At 36.0% G+C, this 24242-nt stretch overlaps 2 protein-coding genes and 1 long non-coding RNA gene across 4 annotated transcripts; 2 read left to right on the top strand and 1 right to left on the bottom strand.

Annotated features, from left to right (window-relative positions):
- Nucleotides 1-8842: 8842 nt before the first annotated feature.
- On the top strand, nucleotides 8843-9595 carry LOC137388126 (uncharacterized). Its single transcript, XM_068074637.1, has one exon. It carries the CDS (start codon nucleotides 8843-8845, stop codon nucleotides 9593-9595), a length of 753 nt encoding a protein of 250 aa, XP_067930738.1.
- Nucleotides 9596-13128: 3533 nt separating this feature from the next.
- On the top strand, nucleotides 13129-16072 carry LOC137387346 (sigma intracellular receptor 2-like). Its single transcript, XM_068073737.1, has 3 exons — nucleotides 13129-13346; nucleotides 13587-13731; nucleotides 15519-16072. Exons 1-3 carry the CDS (start codon nucleotides 13218-13220, stop codon nucleotides 15821-15823), a joined length of 579 nt encoding a protein of 192 aa, XP_067929838.1. The 5' UTR covers nucleotides 13129-13217; the 3' UTR covers nucleotides 15824-16072.
- Nucleotides 16073-19312: 3240 nt separating this feature from the next.
- On the bottom strand, nucleotides 19313-24041 carry LOC137387210 (uncharacterized). Of its 2 annotated transcripts, XR_010977878.1 has the most exons (4): nucleotides 23914-24041; nucleotides 22482-23364; nucleotides 22138-22271; nucleotides 19313-19991 (listed from the first exon to the last, which is right to left on the bottom strand). It is a non-coding gene; the product is annotated as an uncharacterized lncRNA (long non-coding RNA). The 2 variants fall into 2 exon arrangements; XR_010977877.1 differs by lacking the exon at nucleotides 19313-19991 and having other exon boundaries at nucleotides 21581-22271.
- Nucleotides 24042-24242: the final 201 nt, after the last annotated feature.

Raw genomic sequence — 24242 nt, 5'->3', positions numbered from 1 at the left:
ATACTAGTCCAACATGGGTACATTATATCCTGACAATACATCACTGGTCAATGAGGTAGAGGGTCTTTCAGGATTGGTTGCGGTGTGAGGTGTACTGGGAAAAATATTGTGGTGGTTTGGTGGTATGATTGGGGCAAACACATTATTTGATGATTGGGTAGTGTGAAGAAATGTTGTATTGCTGATGGTGTGGGGTGGACTGGTGAAAGTATCAGTACGGGGTTGCGAAAAAGGGACAGAGTCCTTGACGTGGTTTATCATGGCATAAAGTATAGAGTGTTGTTGCATCTTTTGCATGCTAGCAGAAATTCTGTTCAACATGTCATTGAACTCTTTTCAATTATGGCAGCAACAGCGTTGAGGTCATCTTGCCTTTGCTCTATGAGTATCTTCAACTCATGCATTTTCATATCATCTCTTGACCTTTTTCTTCTGTTTGTTGAAGAAGATGAACATGATGATACAGCAGACCTGGGCCTCTCCTGGTCAGGGTCAACATCTGATAAAGTTGAATAGTAAGCTGCCACATTTTTATTGTATTTTGTTATGTCTTGTATTGTCAACCCAGATACCCTAGGTTCTGACCACCCCACTCAAATGCAACACCTTTTTTACACGATTCAACAGCGACTAGCAGGTCTAGTTTTACATGCAATCAAGTTCTGTTCAGTGATTTTTAAGATCAATCACCTAGTAGAGTATGTGAATGGCATGTTCCATGTGCCTTGTATATTCTCTGCCTGCTCCTCGTGTCAATCTCATTAGCTATGGGTCTATTACCCATACCCTCCTGAAGCTTCTGGTTGAAGCACCATGAGGGTGCTCTGGTGCTCCTGGATAATGGAAATAGCAAATGTATCAGTATCAGGATGAGCAGTTGTGTATGGTTTGTTTAACTGCTGAACATGTCTTATGTTTCCTTGAATTAATAGACTTGGTGAATGCGTTTGTACTCCCTAGGGCATATTTTGAGAGAGAGAGAGAGTAGCCTCTTCATCTCATTTCAACTTATATTATAATAGAAAAAACAAAATAAATTCATGTTTTCATCTTTTTGAATACTTAATGATGATAAATTATTATCATATCACAAAAAAGATAAAATAAGATATTAATAAAAATGTTATTATTGTACATTACATGTTTTATTGTGATTAAAAAATAATTATTTTCAACAATAATAATTGTAATACATCATCTAATACATAATAGTTAAGCCAATCACTGACTGTCAGCAAAAATATAATTACTTTTGATTATTTTATGTGATAGGTAAGAAAGTATCTGTATCTAGTGTTTTGTTTGATCGAACTTCTGCTTACCCGACTTTGATGCTTCAGCCTTGTAGCTTAGATATTTTAACTTGAATGCTTTCCATTTGATCCGCCACTGAGCCCCTGTCTTTGAACTCCATGATTTTTCTTCACCCTCCTCAGCTCGCTCAGCCACCTTTGCAGCCAGCATATTGAATATTTTAATGTTATTTTGGGACTTGCCATCTATTTTTCTAAAAGTGTTAGTATCTATAACATAGTCCAGGAACGTAATCACCTCATCTTCGTAGGTGCAGACCATTATTGAATTTAAGTGAAAGACGAGTGGAAGAATCGGAAAAAAACAAGATATTCGGGAAAACTTTTTTATTTTTTATGGCGCTCGATGAATCTGCCTCCACATCAAGAGAGCCATGGGCAGCCACTGCGCAGTTACTGTTTCCTTGCTGCTAATTTGCACTGGCTTCGCACGGAACAGTACGCAGTGATTTCAGTACGATTCAGTGAGGTTGCATGAAAATGTAAATAGAAGCACATCGTGTTCAACTATGTACCATTTGATCCATTTTGAGAAAGGGATTCCAACCTACAGCGTTTTCATGATGGCTGCGATTAACTGTTTGTTTTTGGGCTTTTAAGAGCTTGTAATCACATTTCTACATATTTTGCACCTACAAAACAGCAGAGTAAGACATGGTGAATCTTTTGATACTAAATAACTGTAATGTGAATTTTGTTGCAAGTCAACTTTTGAACTGCATTTCATCAATTTCTTATTGTTATTGTTCAAAACTCCAATTAAAATTTTTTTTATTGTTATGCTGTTGAATTTATTAATCATACTCAACTTTTATTATTGTGTTGCTTACAAAATATACTTTTAGCTATATTCTTTCGCTCTAATTGTATGCTGCCCTATCCCCTTTACATCTTTGCACTAGCTTGATCTGCACCAGATTTACCGTAGAACATCGACAACAATATGAGGACATATCATTCTTAAACAGCGGGTGAAAATGTAATAGGGAGATATCAACGAATATCGATGCCAACAGAATACAACCCTTAGACGACTGGAGATTTACGCAATATTCCACAAACAGAACAATTGATACCTCAAGGAAAAGATATACCTATTTACCACAGAGTAGAACCTCCGTGTGAAAGCTATCTATGGAAAAAGAGACATCAATTGACATGCTAGAACCAGCCAGGGACGACTGAAGACACACGTACCAGATACTGCCAGACATGATGACAATAACAAGAACTTATAATCCCAACTCCCTAATCCGATACATTTCCCTTGACGTACACAAGCGCCAACTTTCCTGATATATTCCATCATGGCATCACTTCCCACTCGACCCGCAATCAACAGATGATGTACCCAGAGAGAGAGAGAGTGTCCACTCATATATCAACCCCCTACATACATCTAGATACCAGCCTGAATACCCAGGCACATGCTCACAGGCTAATAGAGACATCTATAAAAGAGGACAGGCACAATTGCTCATTCTCTTTTGCATTCACCGCCTCGTAGACGTACGAGACCAGCTTGAGAGCGTAGCAGCTATTTAGTGTAAGGGTATACTTATTACTTGAGCTTATGCTATTGTTATTCTATTCATTCTAGAATTTTGTTATTTGTGTACTAAGGTGTTGGTTTTCAAGAATAAAATACGTCTTTGATACCAAACGCCATCTTAGTATTGGAAATAGCTATGGTTGAATTGAGATCTAGACTAAGCCTCACAGACTAAGCCAGTAAGACTTAACCATCTCAGTAAGATTAATACACCATAGAAATCATTAACCACACATTCATAACATAGTCAGGAGTGCAAAAGTAAACAATCATTGGTGTTGAGTAGGTGTCATCGTGTAAGGGAATTCCTTGCATTAACCACACAACAACTTACAAATGAACCAGTATTTGAAAAACAAATTCTGAACAACTCTTTTACTATTAATGAGTTAGCCGCTCTGTCACAACATATGCAAGTATATAGGTGCCCTGACCAAAAACGAGCTTTCATTAATTTATTTAGAAAACAGATCAATTGTTCAAAAATGAAGATAAAGAACGTAATTTAGTGTTTTTTACATTCAATATAAAATTTGTTGAAATTTCAAATGCTAAAAAATAAACTAACTTGAAATATTTTTAAACTTTCAGCTGATTCTTCAATAAGTCACTACGATTTAAAATTGAACAATATATACTGGTTGAAAAAAAACTGGTTGGTTAATAATATTTACTGGTTGGTGGAGACAAGTAATACTGTTGGAATCATGTGAAAAGTTGTATACAAAAAACTAAAATGCCGTGTGCCCGATATCATAAAATTCTTTAGGAGTAATGATGGCACTAAGAAAACAGAACCAAAAATTGGTAAGTCGATTACCTTGGTAAATAGAGAATCGATGGTACAGTTGTACAACCTCGCGTCGGGGTAGCTCTAGTAAAGTGTGAGTATAAATTGTGACTCTGTAATAGCGACATTATGAATATAAATATCCTCTTCAACAAATTTTATATAGGAGACAAAAGCTACCATAGCAGGTACAGTGTCGTTAGGGTGAGTGACACCACCGGAAGTTCAAATAGTTTCAAAATTTCCAGACAAACTCACGTGGTCATATAAAGTTCTGTTGCAAATTATGGTATTAAATTAGAAATACGACGTATACATAGACAAAATCACCATTTTTTGACCTTTTTATACACTACAAAGATCGTCAAGATTTTCTGATTTTTGACTAGCATCTTATCTGCAGTTAGTTAAGTTTACACTAGGCTATAAGCAAACTTCCATTTATCTGACAGCGTGACATTAAATATGTGATTGCACCATAGATATACAGTGCACCCTCGAGATACGATGTTAATCCGTTCCAAGACTGGCATCGTATGGCGAAAATATCGTATGTCGGGGTATAGAAACCATCGCAATTATACAATGAAAAAAAAAAGGTAAAAACCGTCCAAAATTTTATAAAAATGCTGTTCATATTGAAAATTAGTAACAAAATAGTATGTTAACTTTAGTAACTATAGTTACCTACAGTAGCTGCATTGTGTTAAGTGCACCTAGTGATTATAATCTGCAATACTGTAAAATTGTAATTTGTGTACCGAATGCAGATTGTACGGTAACAAGTTCTCACCTTCAAAAGGTACGCATAACATAAACGTTGAATTCACTTCAATTAAGTTTAGCTTGCCAAACTCACCCTTAAAACCAAGTTTTAGTATGTATTTTGAACTATTTTAATGAATTTCAACTGTTATCACGGAATTTTATCTTTCATAAGTTTCTGTCTTCACTTTCATTATAAGATTTAGCGTGTCTGGTTGAAACCTTTTTTAACCAGATTTCAATAAGGCCGAGCAATGCAGTTATCGAAAGCGGCCTCTCACACACCTGGCCATTTAATGGCTACCGAAAAGAAAAATGAAATTTTATTTACCATACAGGACGTACATACCTTTGGAGTAACGTGACTTTAGCTGGTATATTGTAGCGAATAAAGCAGAGAGGAGGCAAATGGGTATCAATGCTAATTATGTTGCTGTACACTTGAAGATTAATTTAATACGTAATAAAATGGAATTTTTAGCAGGCTAAAGAAGCTTGTCTAGTCCTGTCCAATTTTTCTTCTGGTTTAAAAGAAGAAATGCTGGTGCATTGCAGAAAACTGCTAGCTAGCTAAAGCTTGTAGAAGGATCCAGAGAAGGTGCTACAGTAGTTTTTCTTGTATGGAATGTGCACAAGAATCAATGTAACCATACGTAAAAAGTTTGCACGTATTTATACCCTCGAGAAAAGGGCTTTAACAAGTTTCAGAAAGTAATGTAAATGCGTCAACTATCTTGAGTAGTTAGTTATATGAGTGGCATACATACGATGAATTGTATTCACGTGGGAGATAACAAGCCCACCTGCAAAGACATGGTTAAACAAGAAAATAAAGCAAAATCAAAAGGAAACAAATTAAGTGAATAAAATATGAAAAACATGCCACACAAGAGATAAATAATATATATTATACATGCATTGTTTTAATGTACCAGTCCACATCAGTAAATTAAACACTTGAAATATTTCTGCCAATGTGGGGTTTTCTGTATCTTCTACTTCCTCGCCTTTACTAAATGGTTGCTCCTTTTGAATGCTGATTGCGTGCATGACCTAGCTCCTTCAAATCTTCTATCGGAAGCTCTTTCTTGTGCTTGCTTTAATGGAGTTTTTGTTTTAATAATAATTGCAAATGCTGATTGGTTGCGATCATATTCCTTGACAATGTTAATAATACGGGTGCTTTCTTATTTACGACATCTAACTTTGTTGACATAGAAATCATTTTTCCTTCGTTTTGTAACCTTTGTATCGGTCTCAGATTCCATAGCTAACGAATTAAATGTAGATACTTGTAGTTATATACGTATGCTGACTTGAAAGTTTATAGTAAAAGATATAATAACGCTACAAATGAATATTTGCTCTTGCTTGTGTATTTTACACGAAATTTTCCACGCGGAATGCTGACATGAGAAAAGTCGATCATCATGTCTCTTCTAAACGTTCTGAAAATGTTTTCGACAAACTATATTTCGGTGTCTTTTTATTTCGACGTGCGTTATGAGCACACCGACCGCCAATTTTAACTCGGGCAAAACTTTTCTCAAAATCGTATGGTGAAATAAAATTCGTATAGTGAGGTGAAGATATCACAATGTTGACTTCGTAAGGTGAAAAAATCGTATATCAGGGTAATCGTATCTCGAGGGTGCACTGTATATAAACCTAGATTGGCCAATAATAGCTATTCCCATTGGTTGCCTTGTCAGACTAAAATACCATGATGCAATGCACTCCTATTGTACCTTACGCTTGACTGAATGCATGATTCATCATTAGTTTATAATGGCTGCGGCTGGGAGGAGCATGTCAACTACTGTACTTTTAACATCAAAGATAGGTTTAGAACTCCTAGATATCAGCTGTAAGGCTTTATAGTAAAAACTAGAACAGTTTTCATACCAATAGTGGACATATTTTCCCCATATTTGACACTTGAAAAGAATAATTGGAGACAATCAAATTATGTTAGATTTTTTTGGCACTGCCAGATAAATTGCTATGAAAAGCATAGACTTTCACCAGACAATTACTGGCTTCATTAAAATCAAATAGGTTTGTTATATTGAGGTACAGTATGCAAGATTTCTTAAGTCACAAATGAGACAGAATGATTATTTTACAGCTGGCTATGTATCTCGGTCACTAAAGCTGAAGTGTAATGATTGTATGACTAGCATCGTGGATGTTACCAACTATGATGTCAACCAAGCAACGAATTCCCTAATCACAGTTAAGAATCGTGGTGGCTTGACTTTGTCTTACCTTGTTAGAGGTGGAACGAGACAGGTTTTTTAAGTTTTAGACGAGACTCGAGACACTGTCTTGTAAAGATTCGAGACAGTAAAATAATGAGCATTTGGTGATGATGATTTCACTACACAAGGACTAGCGCACTCGATATACGAAATTGATGAATGATAAACCTCTTTAAATTGAATTTTCTCCTGGTGTAAACGATTTAAATTCAACATTTTAATAGCAATATGCATGCATTTTTTGTAAACAAAAGTGACACAAACAGCTCTAAAATAGCGAAGTTATAAATTTCTAAGAATTTTGAGCTTGATTGATAATAATTATTATAAACATATTGCTTGCACATGTATATGTTTACTATCTATTGAATAGGTCTTACTTTATTTTCTGCAACTTTATTTACCTTCTTCTGCAGCCATGTTTTAACAGTTGTGCGCAGACGCTTTAGTTCTATTTCCTGTCTCGAGTTTGGCAATAGTTAGGTCGAGACGAGATCGATCCGGAATGAGACAGGTCGATACTCGGGATGTCTCGTGTCTCGTTCCACCTCCATCCCCTGTGGTGATTGAGGTTTGCAACCACAGTGAGAAAACGATGAGAGTGTTGCTTAGCAGTGCTGGATTGGTGACAAACTTTCCCAGGTTAGCACTAATTGCCACCATGGAGAGTTTGCTGAGGTTCAACATCATGCTATTGCTCAAGTGTAATCCGCATGCTAGTAGCCTAGCTCGTGATATAGCAAAGATATGTACGTGAATTTCGATTAGGGCACATGAAGCTAAGAAAGCCACTGATTCCACTTCCCTGATCAGATCAAAACTTCACAGGCTCATATTTAATCATGTTTAGTTCAGCATGATATTAGTCTATTTACCTAGTTGGTGTCTGGCTCTTTGGATGGGTGGGCTATTTTGCCCTCCTTTCCTCCTCTCTTTTTCCCTTCTCCCTTCCCACTTCTTCTTGGGAGAAGGGGAAAAGAGAGAAGGGGGATAGGAGAGGGGTGCAAATAAAGCCCTGATGGCTCATGATTTGTGTGCAACATTTCATAACTTTTATAGTTTTAATATATGATGGTTATCAGATATTATCACATAATTGCTTTAGTTTGCTGGATTATGTATCCAAAAAGGTTTTTTACGTGAAAATAAATGTGATTTTGTCACCTTCTCTTCATTAGCTCCATTGTTAATAACAGTGCATTCAAGGATTAGGTACAATTCAATGACGTAACGTCATGCTATTTAAGTCTGACAGGCTCTTTCCCTATTGGCCAACCTAGGTTTATATATCTATGGATTGCACCCTTGAAGACATTCAAATGAAATTAAGACAAAAATAAGGCTAAAACATCAGCTACAATTTGATGTCATTGTTGTCATTGTAGACTAGCCCTGTCCAGAAATCTAAGCATTTAAATGAGATCATTTTTTGAAACGCTCAGATTTTAACGGGTGTTTTATTTGTGATGCGTGTAGTGAGCGTATATGAAAAAGTCCGTAAGCGATAAATATACTATCTCTGCTTTAGCCAATCATTAGCGCGAAATTTTTATTTAGGTCATAATAAATGTTGTTGCTAGTTAAACGCGTTGTCTGTGGTATCAAAGATTCTCGTCGTTAGGGAATTTACTGAATTACTAAATCATGCATCGATATCGTTATTTAATTTACTGAATTAATTGACATCGTTAATTTAGCAGTTTCAGCGAAGGTGAAGTTTCCTGAGCATCAGGTTATTAAAGATTGTAAGGATTAAAGAATTAAAGAGCAGACAGCTTATGGTTAGAGTTTACAGGTGTCAGCAGGTGTCAGCAGCGTTATGCTGCAGGGGAAGATAGAAAAATGGAGTGGAATCTACATGTGTCTTTTAGTCTCCTATGTATATACTAAACCAAAGGTAATAAATTTACTACTCGTTGTAGTGTATCAGGGTCATAAGTATGCGACCTGAATCATACTGTCAACAATTGCAATAATGTGGCAATATGTTTGTTTCTTTGTGCTGTTGTCTTTGTACCTGAAATCGTCACTATGGTGAATCATTGATGACTTGTTTACACATATATATTGCTTGTAATGTAAAAATAAAACAGTCTTGAATTAGCCAGCCACCAGAAGTCTTGATACACTAAATTGGCGACGAGGATGGGATAATAAAGCCATGGCTAATTTGCCAGAATGGGACAACTCTACGAGTGTCGAGTCATATTTCGAGCGGTTAGAGATATATTTTGTTGTGAACAAGGTTACGGGAGACTCTCGTCAGGACTTACTGCTCATGGGCTTGAAAGGCTATCAATACGATACAATACGAGATCTGGCAGCCCCACAGAAGCCTAAGGATTTGCCATACAGTGGCCTAGCTGACCTTGTGTGCAAGCACTTTGGTACGTCAAAGCACTGGCTGGTGGAACGACTTTCATTCAGAGAGATGAGACAGAATTCGGGTGAGAATCTCAATGAATATGTCAGCCGCTTGAAAAGGACAGCTCGCCAATGTGAGTTTGCCAGTAGTCTGGACGTCAACTTGGTGGAACAATTTCTACGTGGCATGCGGGACACTATGCTGAGGTCAAAGCTGATCACACTTGAGGAATCAAAGCTAACTGATATTAGTGTGGTATTGCAAGAAGCAAATGCCAAGGTCGCTATAGAGCAGATTACACTTTCAGATGTGAAACCTGAAAATAATGCAGTCAAGAGGAATGGTTTCTGCAAGGGACAAGCAATCAGTGGTGATTGTGGTTTAGACCAACGGATTAACCACAAGCGCCCAGCAAAAGGGCGCACATGTTTTAAATGTGGGAGCAACGGTCATCTAGCAAAAGCCCCTGCCTGCCCGAAAAATAACATCGGAGCTGTTGAGAAGGCACAGAAATTTTTTGACTACGAGGACGACGATTCCCTGTTTTAAGCCAGTCAGCTTAGCCAGTAAATCTGCTAGTCAGTTAGTCAGTCAACACTGTTTGCTTAATTTTGAAATGTGACGTTATTCAGCCATTCACTGTGTGTGATGCTTTTCTGCTATCTACTGTGTGTAGTGTTTCTAGTGTAGTCCAGCCAAAATTTGAGTTAGTACTGTGTGAACTTCTTAACAGATCTTGCATTTGTATCATGTGAATATTTCTTTTTTTGGGAGAAAAGGAAGGAATATGTTTATATGTTTATTGAATTGTCAAAGATTGTCATATCTTCCTTTGTAGCCTGTACCTGTATTACATAAGTTTTCAATTTTGTAAAATTGGTAAGGGATGTAATGTATCAGGGTCATAAATATGCGACCTGAATCATACTGTCAACAATTGCAATAATGTGGCAATATGTTTATCTCTTTGTGCTGTTGTTTTTGCACCTGAAATCATCACTATGGTGAATCATTGATGACTTGTATACACATATATATTGCTTGTAATGTACAAATAAAAGTCTTGAATTAGCCAGCCACCAGAAGTCTTGATACACTAAACTCGTGATTTACTAGTTAATAAAATTATAATTTTTTGCTATCAACAATCAGCGTTTCATAATAACTATTTTCCTTCAAATTTTTTTTGGCAGTTTTAACTAGTAAGGTAGATTTATGATTAGAATTTACGTTCACTTCTCACTTGAAGCAAGCTTCGAATCGTTAGTTTGTCGTACTTATGTTTTTGTTAAACATTTGTTCGTTTTGTAATTTTTTTCTCAATCTATCCAATTCCTACATTAAAAGCTTTCAGTAGATACACGTTAGAACGACATATCGATGAATGCCATATATTTATTACATTTGTTTTATTGATTACAGGATGTTTATATGGTGCCACCAGTAGAGCAGTTGTGTCACTGTAAAAACTGCCATACACGGGAAAGAGAGACATAAATGTGTGCAGCACAAACCATAATATGTGTCATTCTGTTATTTAGATAAATACAGAGTTTGAGTTTGCTGCAGTAGAGTAATTTGTCCTATTATATGAGCTGAAATTATGTGAGCGGCCACAACTTGGATAGATGTTTTTAATGAAAGCTTTTTGCTGAGATGGAAATTTTTTGGCTTGTAAAAGCTTAAACTAATAACTGTAAAACTAAAAACTATATATAATAAAATAATAATGTGGAAGATAATACAAAACATGTTGGCAGAACATATTGAATACATCACAGCCCTGTTCCTACTTGTGCCAAAACTTTGTCTGATAGACGGATTTATGAAGTGTAATCAGAGCTTATTGAGCAAATACAATATAAAATATCCATAAATATAAGAATAACCATATAGGTACTTTGATAGCTTCTAAATGCATGTAGAATATTGATATGCCACACGAACTGCCCACTTGACATGCTATATTACAGACACTAGTGAAAAAGTTTGTGAATGTTAGACTTCATATACTTTATTTTGTATTTACTCAATAAGCTCGATTACATTTAATAAATTCAGGCAAGGTTTGTGCACAAGTGGGAACGGGGCTATTATGTATTCAATATGTTCTGCAAATCATGTTTTGCATTATCTTCAACATTATTATTTCATTTTATAATTTTTTCAGGCCAAAAAATTTTTATCTCAGCAAAAAAATTTCATTAAAAACATCTATCCAAGTTGGGGCCACCCACATAGTTTCAGCTCATATAACAAGACAAATTACTCTATGTCCTGATGCTCAGAAAACTCTGAATCACCTTCGCAGGAACTGGAAGCGTTGTTACAATTTTGTTGTTCGTCAATAAAACGTGTTGATGCAATAATTCATTAATATCACAATGTCAATTAGTTCAGTAAATATCGATGTTGATGCGCGATCTAGTACATAATTGAGTGAAATCCATAACGGCGAAATCACAGACAACGCATTTTACGAGCGATAACATTTATTATGTCCTATATAAACATTTCATGCTGATGATTGGCTACAGAAGAGATCTTATATTTATCGCTTGTAGACTCTTTTTACATGTATTACTATACACGTCACAAATAAAGCACTCACTCGATTTTTCAAATAATGATCTTATTCAAACGCTTATATTTCTGGACAGGGTTAGTCTACAAAAACAAATTTGACATAAAATTGTAGCTGTGTTAGCATTTTATCAACTTTTTGACGCAATCACATCTTCAAGTGTTGTTGAAATTTGACACTTTCTGTATTTTTAATGTACTCATGCTTGTTGGCTAGTATAGTATGTATTTATGTTATAAACATGTGTAGGTCAGCCATTGCACACGAAATACTACACTGGCTATAATAGTACTAGTACAGCTTAGCTCCTTGTTTATTGTTTATTCAAAAATAATATTGTAACATTACTATTAAGGATTTACTATGTAGTATAATGTACTCTTTTATTTTTCAGTTTTTATTATGGAAGGTTGTTAAATTTTTATGTTGTACTACATACTTCTTGCACTTTTTGTTACAATCATTGTTCATAATAAACTTGCGGATGTCCATTAATTTGCATAAAACAAGTCTGTTTATACTTTTTATAACTGCTAAGAACAAAAAAAATTGGCTATTGAAGGTATTACGAATATAATTATTATTGTGAATATATGAAATTATTTGTTTGGAGGCCTTAGGTTGTGAAATAGCAAGTAAACACAATTTAGCTAAGACATTCTAGCACATGAAAAGTAGCTGTAAACTTGTAAACATGGAGTTGTCAGTTTTATAACTGTAGTGTAAGTTAGAGCAATGATATACAGCTCTCCCCCCCCCCCTTCCCTATGTAGGGGCTGTATATCATTGGTTAGAGCAAAACCTGAGCTTTCTTGTAGTATATTCGATAGTGCTCTAAGGCTACCCAAAGTAGTTTTATTGGCTGATAAACAAAGACAGGTAAGACTGGTCTATTGTAATTTTTTATAAAAGTAGGCGCGGCTGATGTTTGTTTGGAACTTTTGATTCGTTTGTATAGGCTCCTTGGTGGTGTAACCTTGACGCTGCTGAGCAGGTCATGGTTGTGTAGAACCAAAGATGAAGATGAGGGCCCGACGAGGAGCGATTGATCAAACCGATTTAAACAGAAACATAGAAATACCTAGTTACCCTAACTAATAACAAACCAATTGGGTGGGGTAGCTTACTAAAAGCTACGTGTTCATTTTAACTTCTAGACCAGGCGTAACAAAATATGTACCTCTGATCTTGACCAAGACTATTACGTCTAGGTCTTGATGATTCGTGAAAAGATATACCGTATTTGACACATTGCACATATATTTAGGATTTGTCTACTCATAGCTGTGACGAGTCAAGCGGTCAAGCTCACAACCATAGGGCGTAATGTACTGCGTATGTCTATCGGAAGCTCCACATTGATAGCAGCCGTTAAGATAACGCGTATTGTTTCTCACTGACGTAGAACATTCTGACATAGACGCATTAAAAATGTCATCATGAGTTGTAACGTGTCGATACAACCAACCAATCATTGCTCACCAATAGGTGTGCCTCATATCCTGCCAACCCGGCCTTTTACAGTCATCGTTCGTGAATTTGTGCGGGAGCTGCCATTATAAATTTGTAATTGACAAAAACAGCAAAATGTTTCTTCGGATTATGGAACTGTTGTTCTTTCTATACTGTTTTGTACATATATTCATAGCCGTACTTTTTGACACGCAAATAGTTGCCTCCGATTTAGGCATACCAAAAGAAGTTTACCCAGAGCAGGTATTTGCTAACATGGTTGTTCAGTACAATTTGACACACTAATGTTATAATAGCAATATGTAAGAAAACAAAGCGGTAATGTAAACTGCGTCTTGGACATTGATGATGCAGTTTTGATAATATAAATTGTTTTACTTGTCATTAAAAGTTGTAAGGCTTGACTTCTTTTTATTATATTGTAATGTCGTTACATAATCATTTTGTTGGTTGAAGCTGTAATTAATCGTGCATTGTTTGTAGGTGCTGGAGATGTCGAAGCAATATGTCGCACAATTTAAGGATCCGTACTTTGTGAACCCGCCATCGTGGTACAAAATTTTCTGCTTCTGTGAAGTTGTATTTCAGCTGCCGTTCTGCATCATTGCATCTTATGCTTTCCTTCGAGGTACTGTTGGTTCTAAAGGTTAACTATTAATTTTATGCAATACTGTGCTGAATAGCTCTCATAAAATACTAGTGTTACATTAGGGGTTTGTGATTACATGCAGTTTGATAGGTTGTCCTTCAGCGTAGCGCTGTGTAAGATTTTAGCAGAGTGGCTTACTTTACGTCTTGAAACTCATTTAAAGCTCATAGGATTAGTAGTTGAAGAGTTGCTTTGGATCATTAAATCAACCTTAATTATACAGAATGACGATGTTCATTACAAGAGAATCTTACTAATTGACGTGGCATGTGGGGGATAATGTATGAATGAAAGAATTATCTTACATTTAGGCTCATGGAGCATAATGCTAAATTATGTTTAATTGAACAAGTTATTGAAAAGAAGCAATAATCTTTTGTGATGTTCAAAGTTACATAAAATATCCAGACATTGATGACTTCAATGTCTGCAGGAATAATATTACAATATTTAATACTAAATTAGTATGAGATAGATAACAACGATAATAACAGTGATACTTACAAAGCATGATCAACTTTTTCTTGTAGACCTATTATGAATAGTTATCTGTAATTGCATTACAAAAACTTCAAATCTTTGAAATTTATAGCGTCAATCACTAATATGTTGCACCTATTTTGTCTTTAGAATAAGTTAAGACAATCAAGAAATACATTTCACCTCAAACGTATTAATGCTTTCGGTAGTCCAGGTAATTAAGGTAGGAAGCTGTGTTTGAGCTTTAAAGGTACGGCCACGTGTAACAAATTTTTCGTTCATTCTGACCGAAATCACCAAACGAATGAATTATTTGGCCGAAATTCACAGAATTATCTGAGCTGTGCATGCATACCGAAATCGTCGATGAAACGCTTGTAATTGGCAAATTATTAGCGAACACGATTCTATCAGCTTTTACAATTTATATAGTCCAAGACACGTATAACGACACACAATAAAAGTACCAGCGCAACTCGACATAGTACATATGATGCAACTGCCTAGATTGCGCTATTGTTGGTTTTTTGTCGTTCGCACCATATGGCTACAAATAGTTTCTCTTTCAATAATGACATTTTCTTAGCAACAATCTTTAACGCATCTAGGCAGTTGCATCGTATGTATTAGGTTAAATTGTGCTGATACTTTTGTGTGTCGTAGTACGTGTCTTGGACTTACCAATGGCAAAAGCTGCTAAAGTTGCGCTGGCTATGTTTGTTCAACCAATTAAAAGTGTTTCGTCGACGATTGCGGTGTGTGTGCACAGCTTAGACAATTCTGTTCATTTCGGTCAGAATGAACGAATAATTCATTACGCGTGGCCGTACCTTGATAATGAGTTTTGCTAGTGATATTTGTTCAAGCATTTCTTCTACAAAACTCCTGCAATGTCATTTCTTCAACCCCAAACTTTCCAAAATTAATTTTCAGGCCTTAATTATTGTGTTTGCAATGCTCTGTTTGGTAAAACTTGTTTTATTCAATAAATGTCTTGACCTCATTATCAGTGCACTGAGTCTCATGATTAAATCTTATCCAATCATTGCCAACAGTAGTTGCTCGAACCTTTGGAGCACTGCTGCAGTAGTAGATTTCCTTACGTATATCTCATCTGTAGACTATTTATTGACTTTGATCCTCTTTGTTATATATGTCACGTTCAGTTGTCAGCGGCCAGAGTTTGGTGTATAAATCTTCACCCATCAATAGCTTAGTGGGAAATGAATTATTGTAAACCACATGAGTTCACTTTGGGGTAACTTCACTAAATGCTATATTTATAGGAAGCCGTGCATGGATTAGGGTGCCGACGATTATATACTCTACCCACGTTATCACAACACTCCTTCCCATCATGTACTCGCTGCTTGTCGATGATTTCTCTAAAATGCATCGAGTAGGACCGACTACTCAAGATGAGCGGCTGCAGCTCATAGCCCTGTACTCGCCTTACCTGATCATTCCGATGCTTATGCTGCTCACGATGATCTGCAGCTGCAACTACGGATGTAGTCAGGGCAATGAAACGAAGTCGGCATCTCAGCAGAAGACCACTGCCTCGAAGAAAAAAGCCAAAAAGAACCAATAATGAATACAAGAAATTGATATTTTAGTATACCAAATGGCTCACTTTGCATATTATTAGAAATATTTACATTGTATTTGATCAGGTTTACACAGGAGGGTAAAGGTGAATTTTTCTATCTATGCAAATGGTGCGGCTTTGTTTCCATTAACTCTAAGACATGCTTATGGTTTTTACATTTAGACAATTTTCTGTTAACATTATCGGGAACTTTCATTTGTCATATACAATAGATTGTCTTTTCACACTGGTTATTCACATTGTGCGTCGAGCACCATGTTCTTTTTAACCAGCGTAAGCTACTAGTACAACCAGAACTAACCCTGACATATCTAGATGATTGTGGCTAATTATCATGCAATGCATTATTTCATCATCACACTCAGTGAGATCGCGGTAGGTAACTTCTCTATGAGCAGTGTATGACTTTGACTATTCATCGTTGGGAGTTATCCGTCTTCTAGAAATCCATCTGTTGACCAACTGGTCTGTGACTCAATGCAAGCGGCAGCGTTTTTTGAAGAGCACACGGTGTATATGTGATACTATGTTGTATACTATACTGTGTTACTAACATTTGCTTATGCCAATTGGTCGATCTTTAAGCTAATCGTCCGTATAGAACCACACTAAATGACAGTCATAACCCTGTATACACCAACACTTCAATGAAGATGTGTAGACTAACAGATGAGGATAAAACTTCCAATTGAAGACATGGCCGTCAATGTGTAATGATGGATAAAAAAAATGTTTTACTGCAAGTTCATGTTTTTCAGTAGCTCCAATTGACCTGGTGTGTGCCCTTGTAAGTTTAGAATTGTAACTCCAACGGGTATGTAACAGTATAGGCGATGTCTAACACGTGTTCAACAAACTATGTACAGTTGTTGGTAGAACCAACTGATCCAAGCACAGCAAAATTAATGTCAGCGCATGTAATACTTATATTGTTGACCCAAATGCTCAACTTTGAGCTGTAAATCACTTTCAATTTACAAAGAGTGCTTTGCTATCAAGGATAGAAAAAGTTTAACAGTTACACTTGATATGCCGTAAATACATCCACAAATCATCTTTGAACTAGGCTCTTTTAAAAACATTTCCTGTATGCCATAAAACATAAAATAGCATGTTCAACTCAACTCGCATGTTCACGGAAACGCCAGAGATTGGAATCCCTTTCCAAAACGGCTCAAATGGCACGTAGTTGAACACGATGGCTTCTGTTTTTACTGTCATGCAACCTCATTCGTCGAAGTTGTTTCACAAATATACTTCGCGCATTCTATAAAACCATGTCTATTGCTCTTATGTGTCTATTTCATCATCATTGTAATGTTGTCACTTTGAGCACTGATATCTCAAAACCTAGAGGTAGAACGAGACATCTCATGTATCAACCTGTCTCGTCCCGGATAGATCTCGCCTCGACCTAAATATTGCCAAACTCGAGACAGGAAATAGAACTGAAGTGTCTGCGCACGGCTGTTAAAACATGGCTGCAGAAGAAGGAAAATAAAGTTGCAGGAAATAAAGTAAGACCTATTCAATAGATGGTAAAAATATACATGTACAAAGCAATATGTTTATAATAATTATTATCAATCAAGCTCAAAATTCTTAGAAACATATAACTTTGCTATTTTAGAGCAGTTTGTGTCACTTTTGTTTACAAAAAAAACATGCATATTGCTATTAAAATGTTGTATTTAAGTCGTTTACGCTAGGAGAAAATTCAATTTAAAAAGAGGTTTATCAATTTCATATATCAAGTGCACTAGTCCTTGTGTAGTAAAATCATCACCAAATGCTCATTATTTTACTGTCTCGTGTCTCAAATTTTTACAAGACAGTGTCTCGAGTCTCGTTTCGAACTCAAAAAACCTGTCTCGCTCCACCTCTATCAAAACCTACTGTAAAAATTCGTTTTTTAATCTTCTAACCTTAGCTCGAAGGAGTGCATAATCCTCCTCTGATAAACATGACGAGCCTGTTGGTCACCTGTGATAGTCGAAAAATCCTGCAGAAATTATTCGAGTTATTTGGCAGAAAGTATGGGTCACATAATCAGATTACGAATAGATGATTAGACCAAGCAAGCTGAAACGAAACTGTAAAGTAGCGAGTATTTATAATTGATATGGGCTTTCTGGTAGAACCCAAGTGTTTGTCATAAACTAGTGCTACAAGATGTTTTATATTGAGCCTTTTATTTCATGTGACAACATCACGTGTCAAAACGCTAACCATGTTAGAGTACGCCGTCGAAATAAAGAGATTCCAAACTACAACGTTTTTGTGATGGCTGCGATTAGCTGTTCGTTTTTGAGATTTCAAGAGCTTGTAATCACATTTCTACATATTTTGCACCTACAGCGGAGTAAGACATGGTGAAACTTTTCATATCAAATAGCTGTAATGTGAATTTCGTTGCAAGTAAATCTGTAAATATCTAATGTTGCTACAAGGACCCCTCTGGTGTCACCCAAATTAGAGGAGTCCTTGGAAAAGGTCATATGGCAACAACAGGCATATAAACAAGGCGATGATTACACAAGTACATGACATAAAGATCTCCTGAAGCATTACAAATGTAATAACCTATAGATATAGTAAAGGGTTTACTATATCTATGGTAATAACCAATGTTTAGTATTCGTGATGACTCATTGGGATGTAACATGAATGAGTCGACTGGCTATCCCTAAAATTTGGGCACTCGTAACAGTAATAAAATTAGCAAACGGACTTTGGTTCAATTTTACGGCAAAGCATTATTACATAGACAACCAATACAAAAATTTGTGCCCCTCACTACTCACGAAATAAAAAAATCGATACAAAATAACTTGTCGATCGAAGCACTTGTACGCAAACAAGATCTTGGACCAACTGATTCATATTAGATGCTATTCGAACCACATTCAAATAATTGATGTTGTCTGTCTTTAAAAATTATGTTCACTATTAAGAATGTTTTTGTAGAGCAGCGTCACATTGGCATTCATCTAGACTGTATCGCATCAGATTCAGCAACAAACACTTGTGGCTAGTCAGATTTTTACCTTTCGGAAACAAAAATTTATGAACAAAATATGAGCTGCAGTACTGTTGTGCGAGCCGAGCTAGGAGAACTAATAATAAACTTTGTTTATTTGTGACATTTACCTAAATATTAATTTATCAGATGTATGTTACAATGTTGACATTTCTGTTGAATGGATCATTTAATCTACATATACAATTATCATTATATTCACAAATCTATAAAGAAAAGAGGAACTAGGGTAAACCGGGACTGATATACAAAGATGTAGCTATGCATAACATGACGTTGAGGGAACAAGACACAAACAGATGAGATGGAAAACATATCTGCATGGAAATCGGTGATAAAGCTTAAATCATAAGACAGTCATTGCTGAAATGAAAGACAGAAATTTGATATATTCGACATATATCAAATATGGGACATCCCAGAAGTAGCCTAGTTTTCTAAAGCTATCAAATCCTACACCAACCCATCTCATAATGTGCATCTCTACCGGCTTTGGTTCGAGCAATTTGTGCAGTATAAACGACTGCACAAGACATGCATAAGGTATGATTGATCGACACTTTCTTCAAATCAAATAAATGAAATCATAACATGTGCAGTTCTATCTACTCTTGTGCTCTTGACAGAATTTTAAATATTAGCACATTGAAAAGCAGTAAAGCAGCGCGTTTGAATGCCGTCCAAAGCATGAGCAAAGTTGTAGTAATTTATTTAAGAACATTGAAAAGCGAAGTAATGTGTGAGCGAAACAATGTCTTGGACACAACAAAATAGGTCACTCAAATAAAATGGTACCATCACAATTTTTAGTCGATCAACGACAAGCTTTACAATGCAGAAAGCATTTCTGATCATCAAACAATGCATTTTTTCCTCACCGCCTTACAATTGGTTATTCTGATCAACAAAGCTGCCAAACGACATTGTAACATTTGATGCCAATATCTGATTTCACGCATCAGCCTTAAGATAGATGTATGTCCTTTATTATCATCAGCCTTAGAATAGATGTATGTCCTTTATTATCATCAGCCTTAGGATAGATGCATGTCCTTTATTATCGTCAGCCTTAGGATAGATGCATGTCCTTTATTATCGATGGTGAATGTCCTTTAAAGCAAATCAGACCATCAGGCAGAAATAATAGAGAATAATAAACAAGTAAACAAGATACCAACAAGTGAACTTTAATATAGCCACAGCGGTTAGTCATGCATTGATTTAACTTTAAACATGTAGCAGACAGTACAATGGTAACAAAATATTCATTTTTAACGATGTACAATAGTTCATCTAAGCTACAATCAACTCAATAGATTAAAAGAAATGAGCAGTGTCAACCGGTTTCCAGTCTTAACTACCGTTTAATCAGTGAAGGTTTTCTGGTTTGTAAGGTGAGAGAACAATATCCATATTTACAACAGAATTGGTTATGCCATGTATTGTTATGTTATTCCTAAAACTGACACCAAAAACAAAGTCGTAAATATTGATCTCACAACTACTGCGCTATTGCATGACAACTGTCAATGCAGTTCCCCAATGTCGGTGGGGACAAATATATCTGCATGCATATAACCTAATGATCAGAGTGTACCAGCTGCTGCTATGGTCAGACAAATCAATCACACAACTAACACCGAATGTAGTAGAAACAACTCTCAGTGGTTGTTGGCTATCCAAGTTTGGACTACTTCTCAAGCAATGACCAATGGTGCAGCCTATAAGAACATTCATCGCGAAAGCATACCCATGTTGTTACCTTGACATTGTACAGGCTTGCTATGAAACATGTTCAATAGGCCAACTGCTATCAAATGCATACAAGTACTAGAATCTCAATTGCAATAAAGTTAGCGAATGTGCAGGTCAGCTGATTTACATGGGGGCTCAAAGTACATAATAAAGCGAAAGTTATTCAAGGGTTGTTTGATAGCAGAAGACCTTTCGTCCAATACCAGGACTCGTCAGTTGAACTGGTTTCCTTTATAGCATGGCAAGTATGATTATGACTAGCATACACAGCTTTGCATACCAAATTCATTAAACAACATTTTGTGGTGGACTTATGAACATTCAAATGACAGACCGATAAACATATCACTCTATACTTCAAACATGGACAAATAATTAACTTAAATTTTCTGTCTAGACTTTAGAGCCTAAGTCGACGTAAAGTCAAATTCAAAAGTCAAGTAAGAGAAACCAATAACTGGAGAGAACAATGTAGCTTCTTCAGCTTGAAAGCGATGCAAAGGGTTGTAATTTTACAAAATTTGTAAAATGTACAACCCTTTGCATTTAATGCGCGTTGCTCTAACACCCTTTTTTGGTTTAATTAGGAATCAGTTCTAACAGTGACTGCATGTGGGCTATTAATGCTTTTAAAGATAAACTAAGCTACGAACCAAAGAAAATGTGTAAGAGTACAACCCATTATGTTATTAGAATATACTAGATACGGAATGGAGACAATCAAATGGCAATCTTATCATATGCTTGCATTTAAAGTTGTAGAATGATCCATATGCTTATGACTTAAACACTAGCGATATATATATATATATATATCTTGCCTTACAAACCCTTTTTCATGAAATCTTAGCTTCACTCAACTCAATGCTGATGTAGCCAAGCGCCTATACTGGAACAACTATTATTTTCACTATATTGAACACATTAACTACAACTGATCTAGTTGAATATTCGATAAACTTGCAGGGGAGTAATCTGTTTTATCAATGGAACAATGATGCAGCGTGAGTATAACACAATGGGCCATAGTAACAAGAACAATTAACTCCCTACAAAAATGTTCATAGCCAGACATTACAATGCAACTGCCAGCATTTCCAAATCATAGGCCTCAAGCGAACGCAATCCGGACACCCATATACGTGTATATGATACGCGTATGACTGGATCCAATGAAGAGCAGCTTGGGTGCAGCCACTGTTCATATTACAAAATTTCAATATATTATTCATACTGGCACTTTGATAACAGTCATTAGATAAAATATGACTTTTTATGGTTCGCTGGAACAGAGCAATCATAAAGATCATGTAATATGCAGTTTACAATGATTTCATATCCATTTAAATAGTCTTAGTGATCTATGTCTTGGTAGACAACTACCTATTCACAAGCGATTTATATCACAGGAATGAATAAAGAGCTCTATAAACTGCGTATCACAAATGCCACACCAAGCTGATTTCATCAAGTACGTAAACTACAGTGCTTGGTGACAAACCAGTGGTTCCAAGGCATCCGCCACATATCCTTGGCTCTCCATCCGCTAGAGATTCCCAAAATGTGGCAGAGCAGGAATCCAAAGGCAGTGGATGTCATCGGCTCAGCTTGTATGCAACATGCTGGTGCGCTGAGCTGAAATTCAAACTCAACGTGCAAATGAAAATGGCAAAAGAAATGAAAACAAGTGATATAATACATATATATTTACATATTGGCATATATTTAGACTACGACGGGATAATTTTAGTGATTAGACAAATATAATCTGAGAAAAATAGAAAATCAAACAACAGCATATTAGCAGACCCTGATAAGAACTAATAGAAAAATGGGAGTTATTACCATTGCAGTTGCTAGATGTGTTGCGCAACCGGCAACATATCATGTCACAGCCTTTCACATGCCAGTCCATGTAGCAATTTAGGTCCGATCATTTCTTGCTGTGAAAACAATTCAACTTTTTTAACTAAACAAGCAGATAAAAACTAAATCCCAGTTGGTATTATTAGGGGCTTGTGAACATCAAAACAAAAATCATTTTTACTAGAACAGCTATTCGAACTTTCTGAGCAAAATATTTGGGGTTTGTGTACATTTTTGCGAAAAAATATAGAAGTACTTGTCAGAAATATCTTAAAAAATAAATAGATAAGGCCTATAAGGGTTTGGCTAGTGTTCGTAATCGAACATTCTCTTGCTGTAAATCCATAAGCTGTTTGTAAAGTAAGCAGGTCTGAGCAGTTTGGCCCGACATTAATGCTGTATCACTAGTGGAAGTGTTTAAGGAAGTAACCTGTACAATGTCTCCCTGCTCTACATCTGCACAACTGCGACACGCCAGTAACCTAGCCTTTTTGTTTTCTAGTTCGCATATTATTTCAGTGAGTTCAGCTTTAGATTTAAGAGAAAGTTCTGTAGCTCGAGCTTCAGTAAAATCAGTTTCAAATTGAGCTTCCAAAAAATGGGAGAACTCTTCAGTGCTGTTATCTAAAAAATTATCATTTTGATCACTGATGAGGAACTGAGTGTAGTTTTCTGGAGCCTTTGGACTATATCTAAAGGTGGTATCACTTTTAGTGCTAGTATTATCGCCTCTTGGTCGTTTCTTGCCTCTCCGTCGCTTCTTTTTTTCTGGGCAGCTGGGTGATTTACTGAGTATTTCAGGTCTTTGAACATCAACAGTTGCTGAAGCATCATTATCAAGTTCCTCGCTACTCTCAAACATCTATAACAACAAAACCGAAAGGTCATCAAGATTGTTTCGCAGAAACCATAGTTTAACGTTTGTACAAACAAACATTTTAAAACAATGTTAGAAATAACCATATCATGGGTGACGAAAAGATAATTAAAATTCGAATGATATCGGAGTTACCAATGCAAAATGCAGCAGAATTGCAAACAGCATGAAGACACTGATTAACTATTAGTTCGACAGCTCTAATGAACGGTTAGAAAAACGACGCAAATCTAAAAACCATATAAATCCAGCAGTGTATGCCATTTTAACGACAAAATATACTGATGATGTAAAACGCCTTTCAATCAATTTGAATACTACGTTATATTAAAATTTGTTTCTACAACAACAACAACCTTACATTGTAATTACACAGCAAATCTACAAATCAAAAATTGAACAAACAATAACTAACGTGCAGCTTTAGTCAATGTCAATAGTTAAGAAAATTGTTGAAGTGTTTAACTGATGTACTTACAAATGAAGTTGCAATTTCTATATAGTAAAATGTAAAAATAATATATTGATGCTTACCTTTTCTTGGTTGTACTCAAGTGAGAGCGACGACAACTATTGCTAACAGTTTTCGGTGAAGTTAAACGAGCGATTTGGCAAAAAGCTTCAAATTTGATGAGGACACGTCTGAACAGTGTGGAGCTTCACAATTGTTTGATGGCCGCCACAAGCTAGCGCAGTATTACGAAGCGATGACGTAAGGAAACGCTGCGAAACGAATTTTTGCCTACTTTAAACCAACGACCAATTAATTAATAGATCTATTATAGAACCCCGTCTCCTCAGTTGTTTAACATTCGTTGTAATCTGGCGAACACTATCTACTACTATTGGTCAAAAGTCTTAGC

This window comes from Watersipora subatra, chromosome 2, assembly GCF_963576615.1.
Source record: "Watersipora subatra chromosome 2, tzWatSuba1.1, whole genome shotgun sequence".
NCBI lineage: Eukaryota > Metazoa > Bryozoa > Gymnolaemata > Cheilostomatida > Watersiporidae > Watersipora > Watersipora subatra.
This window is presented reverse-complemented; position numbering and strand designations above follow the sequence as displayed.

Bases quoted from the DNA above. Each gene is read 5' to 3' on its own strand.
- LOC137388126 (XM_068074637.1), top strand. From the start codon at position 8,843: ATGGCTAATTTGCCAGAATGGGACAACTCTACGAGTGTCGAGTCATAT.
- LOC137387346 (XM_068073737.1), top strand. From the start codon at position 13,218: ATGTTTCTTCGGATTATGGAACTGTTGTTCTTTCTATACTGTTTTGTA. The intron at 13,347-13,586 runs GTATTTGCTAAC...CATTGTTTGTAG, and splicing joins AAGAAGTTTACCCAGAGCAG to GTGCTGGAGATGTCGAAGCA. The intron at 13,732-15,518 runs GTACTGTTGGTT...CTATATTTATAG, and splicing joins ATCTTATGCTTTCCTTCGAG to GAAGCCGTGCATGGATTAGG.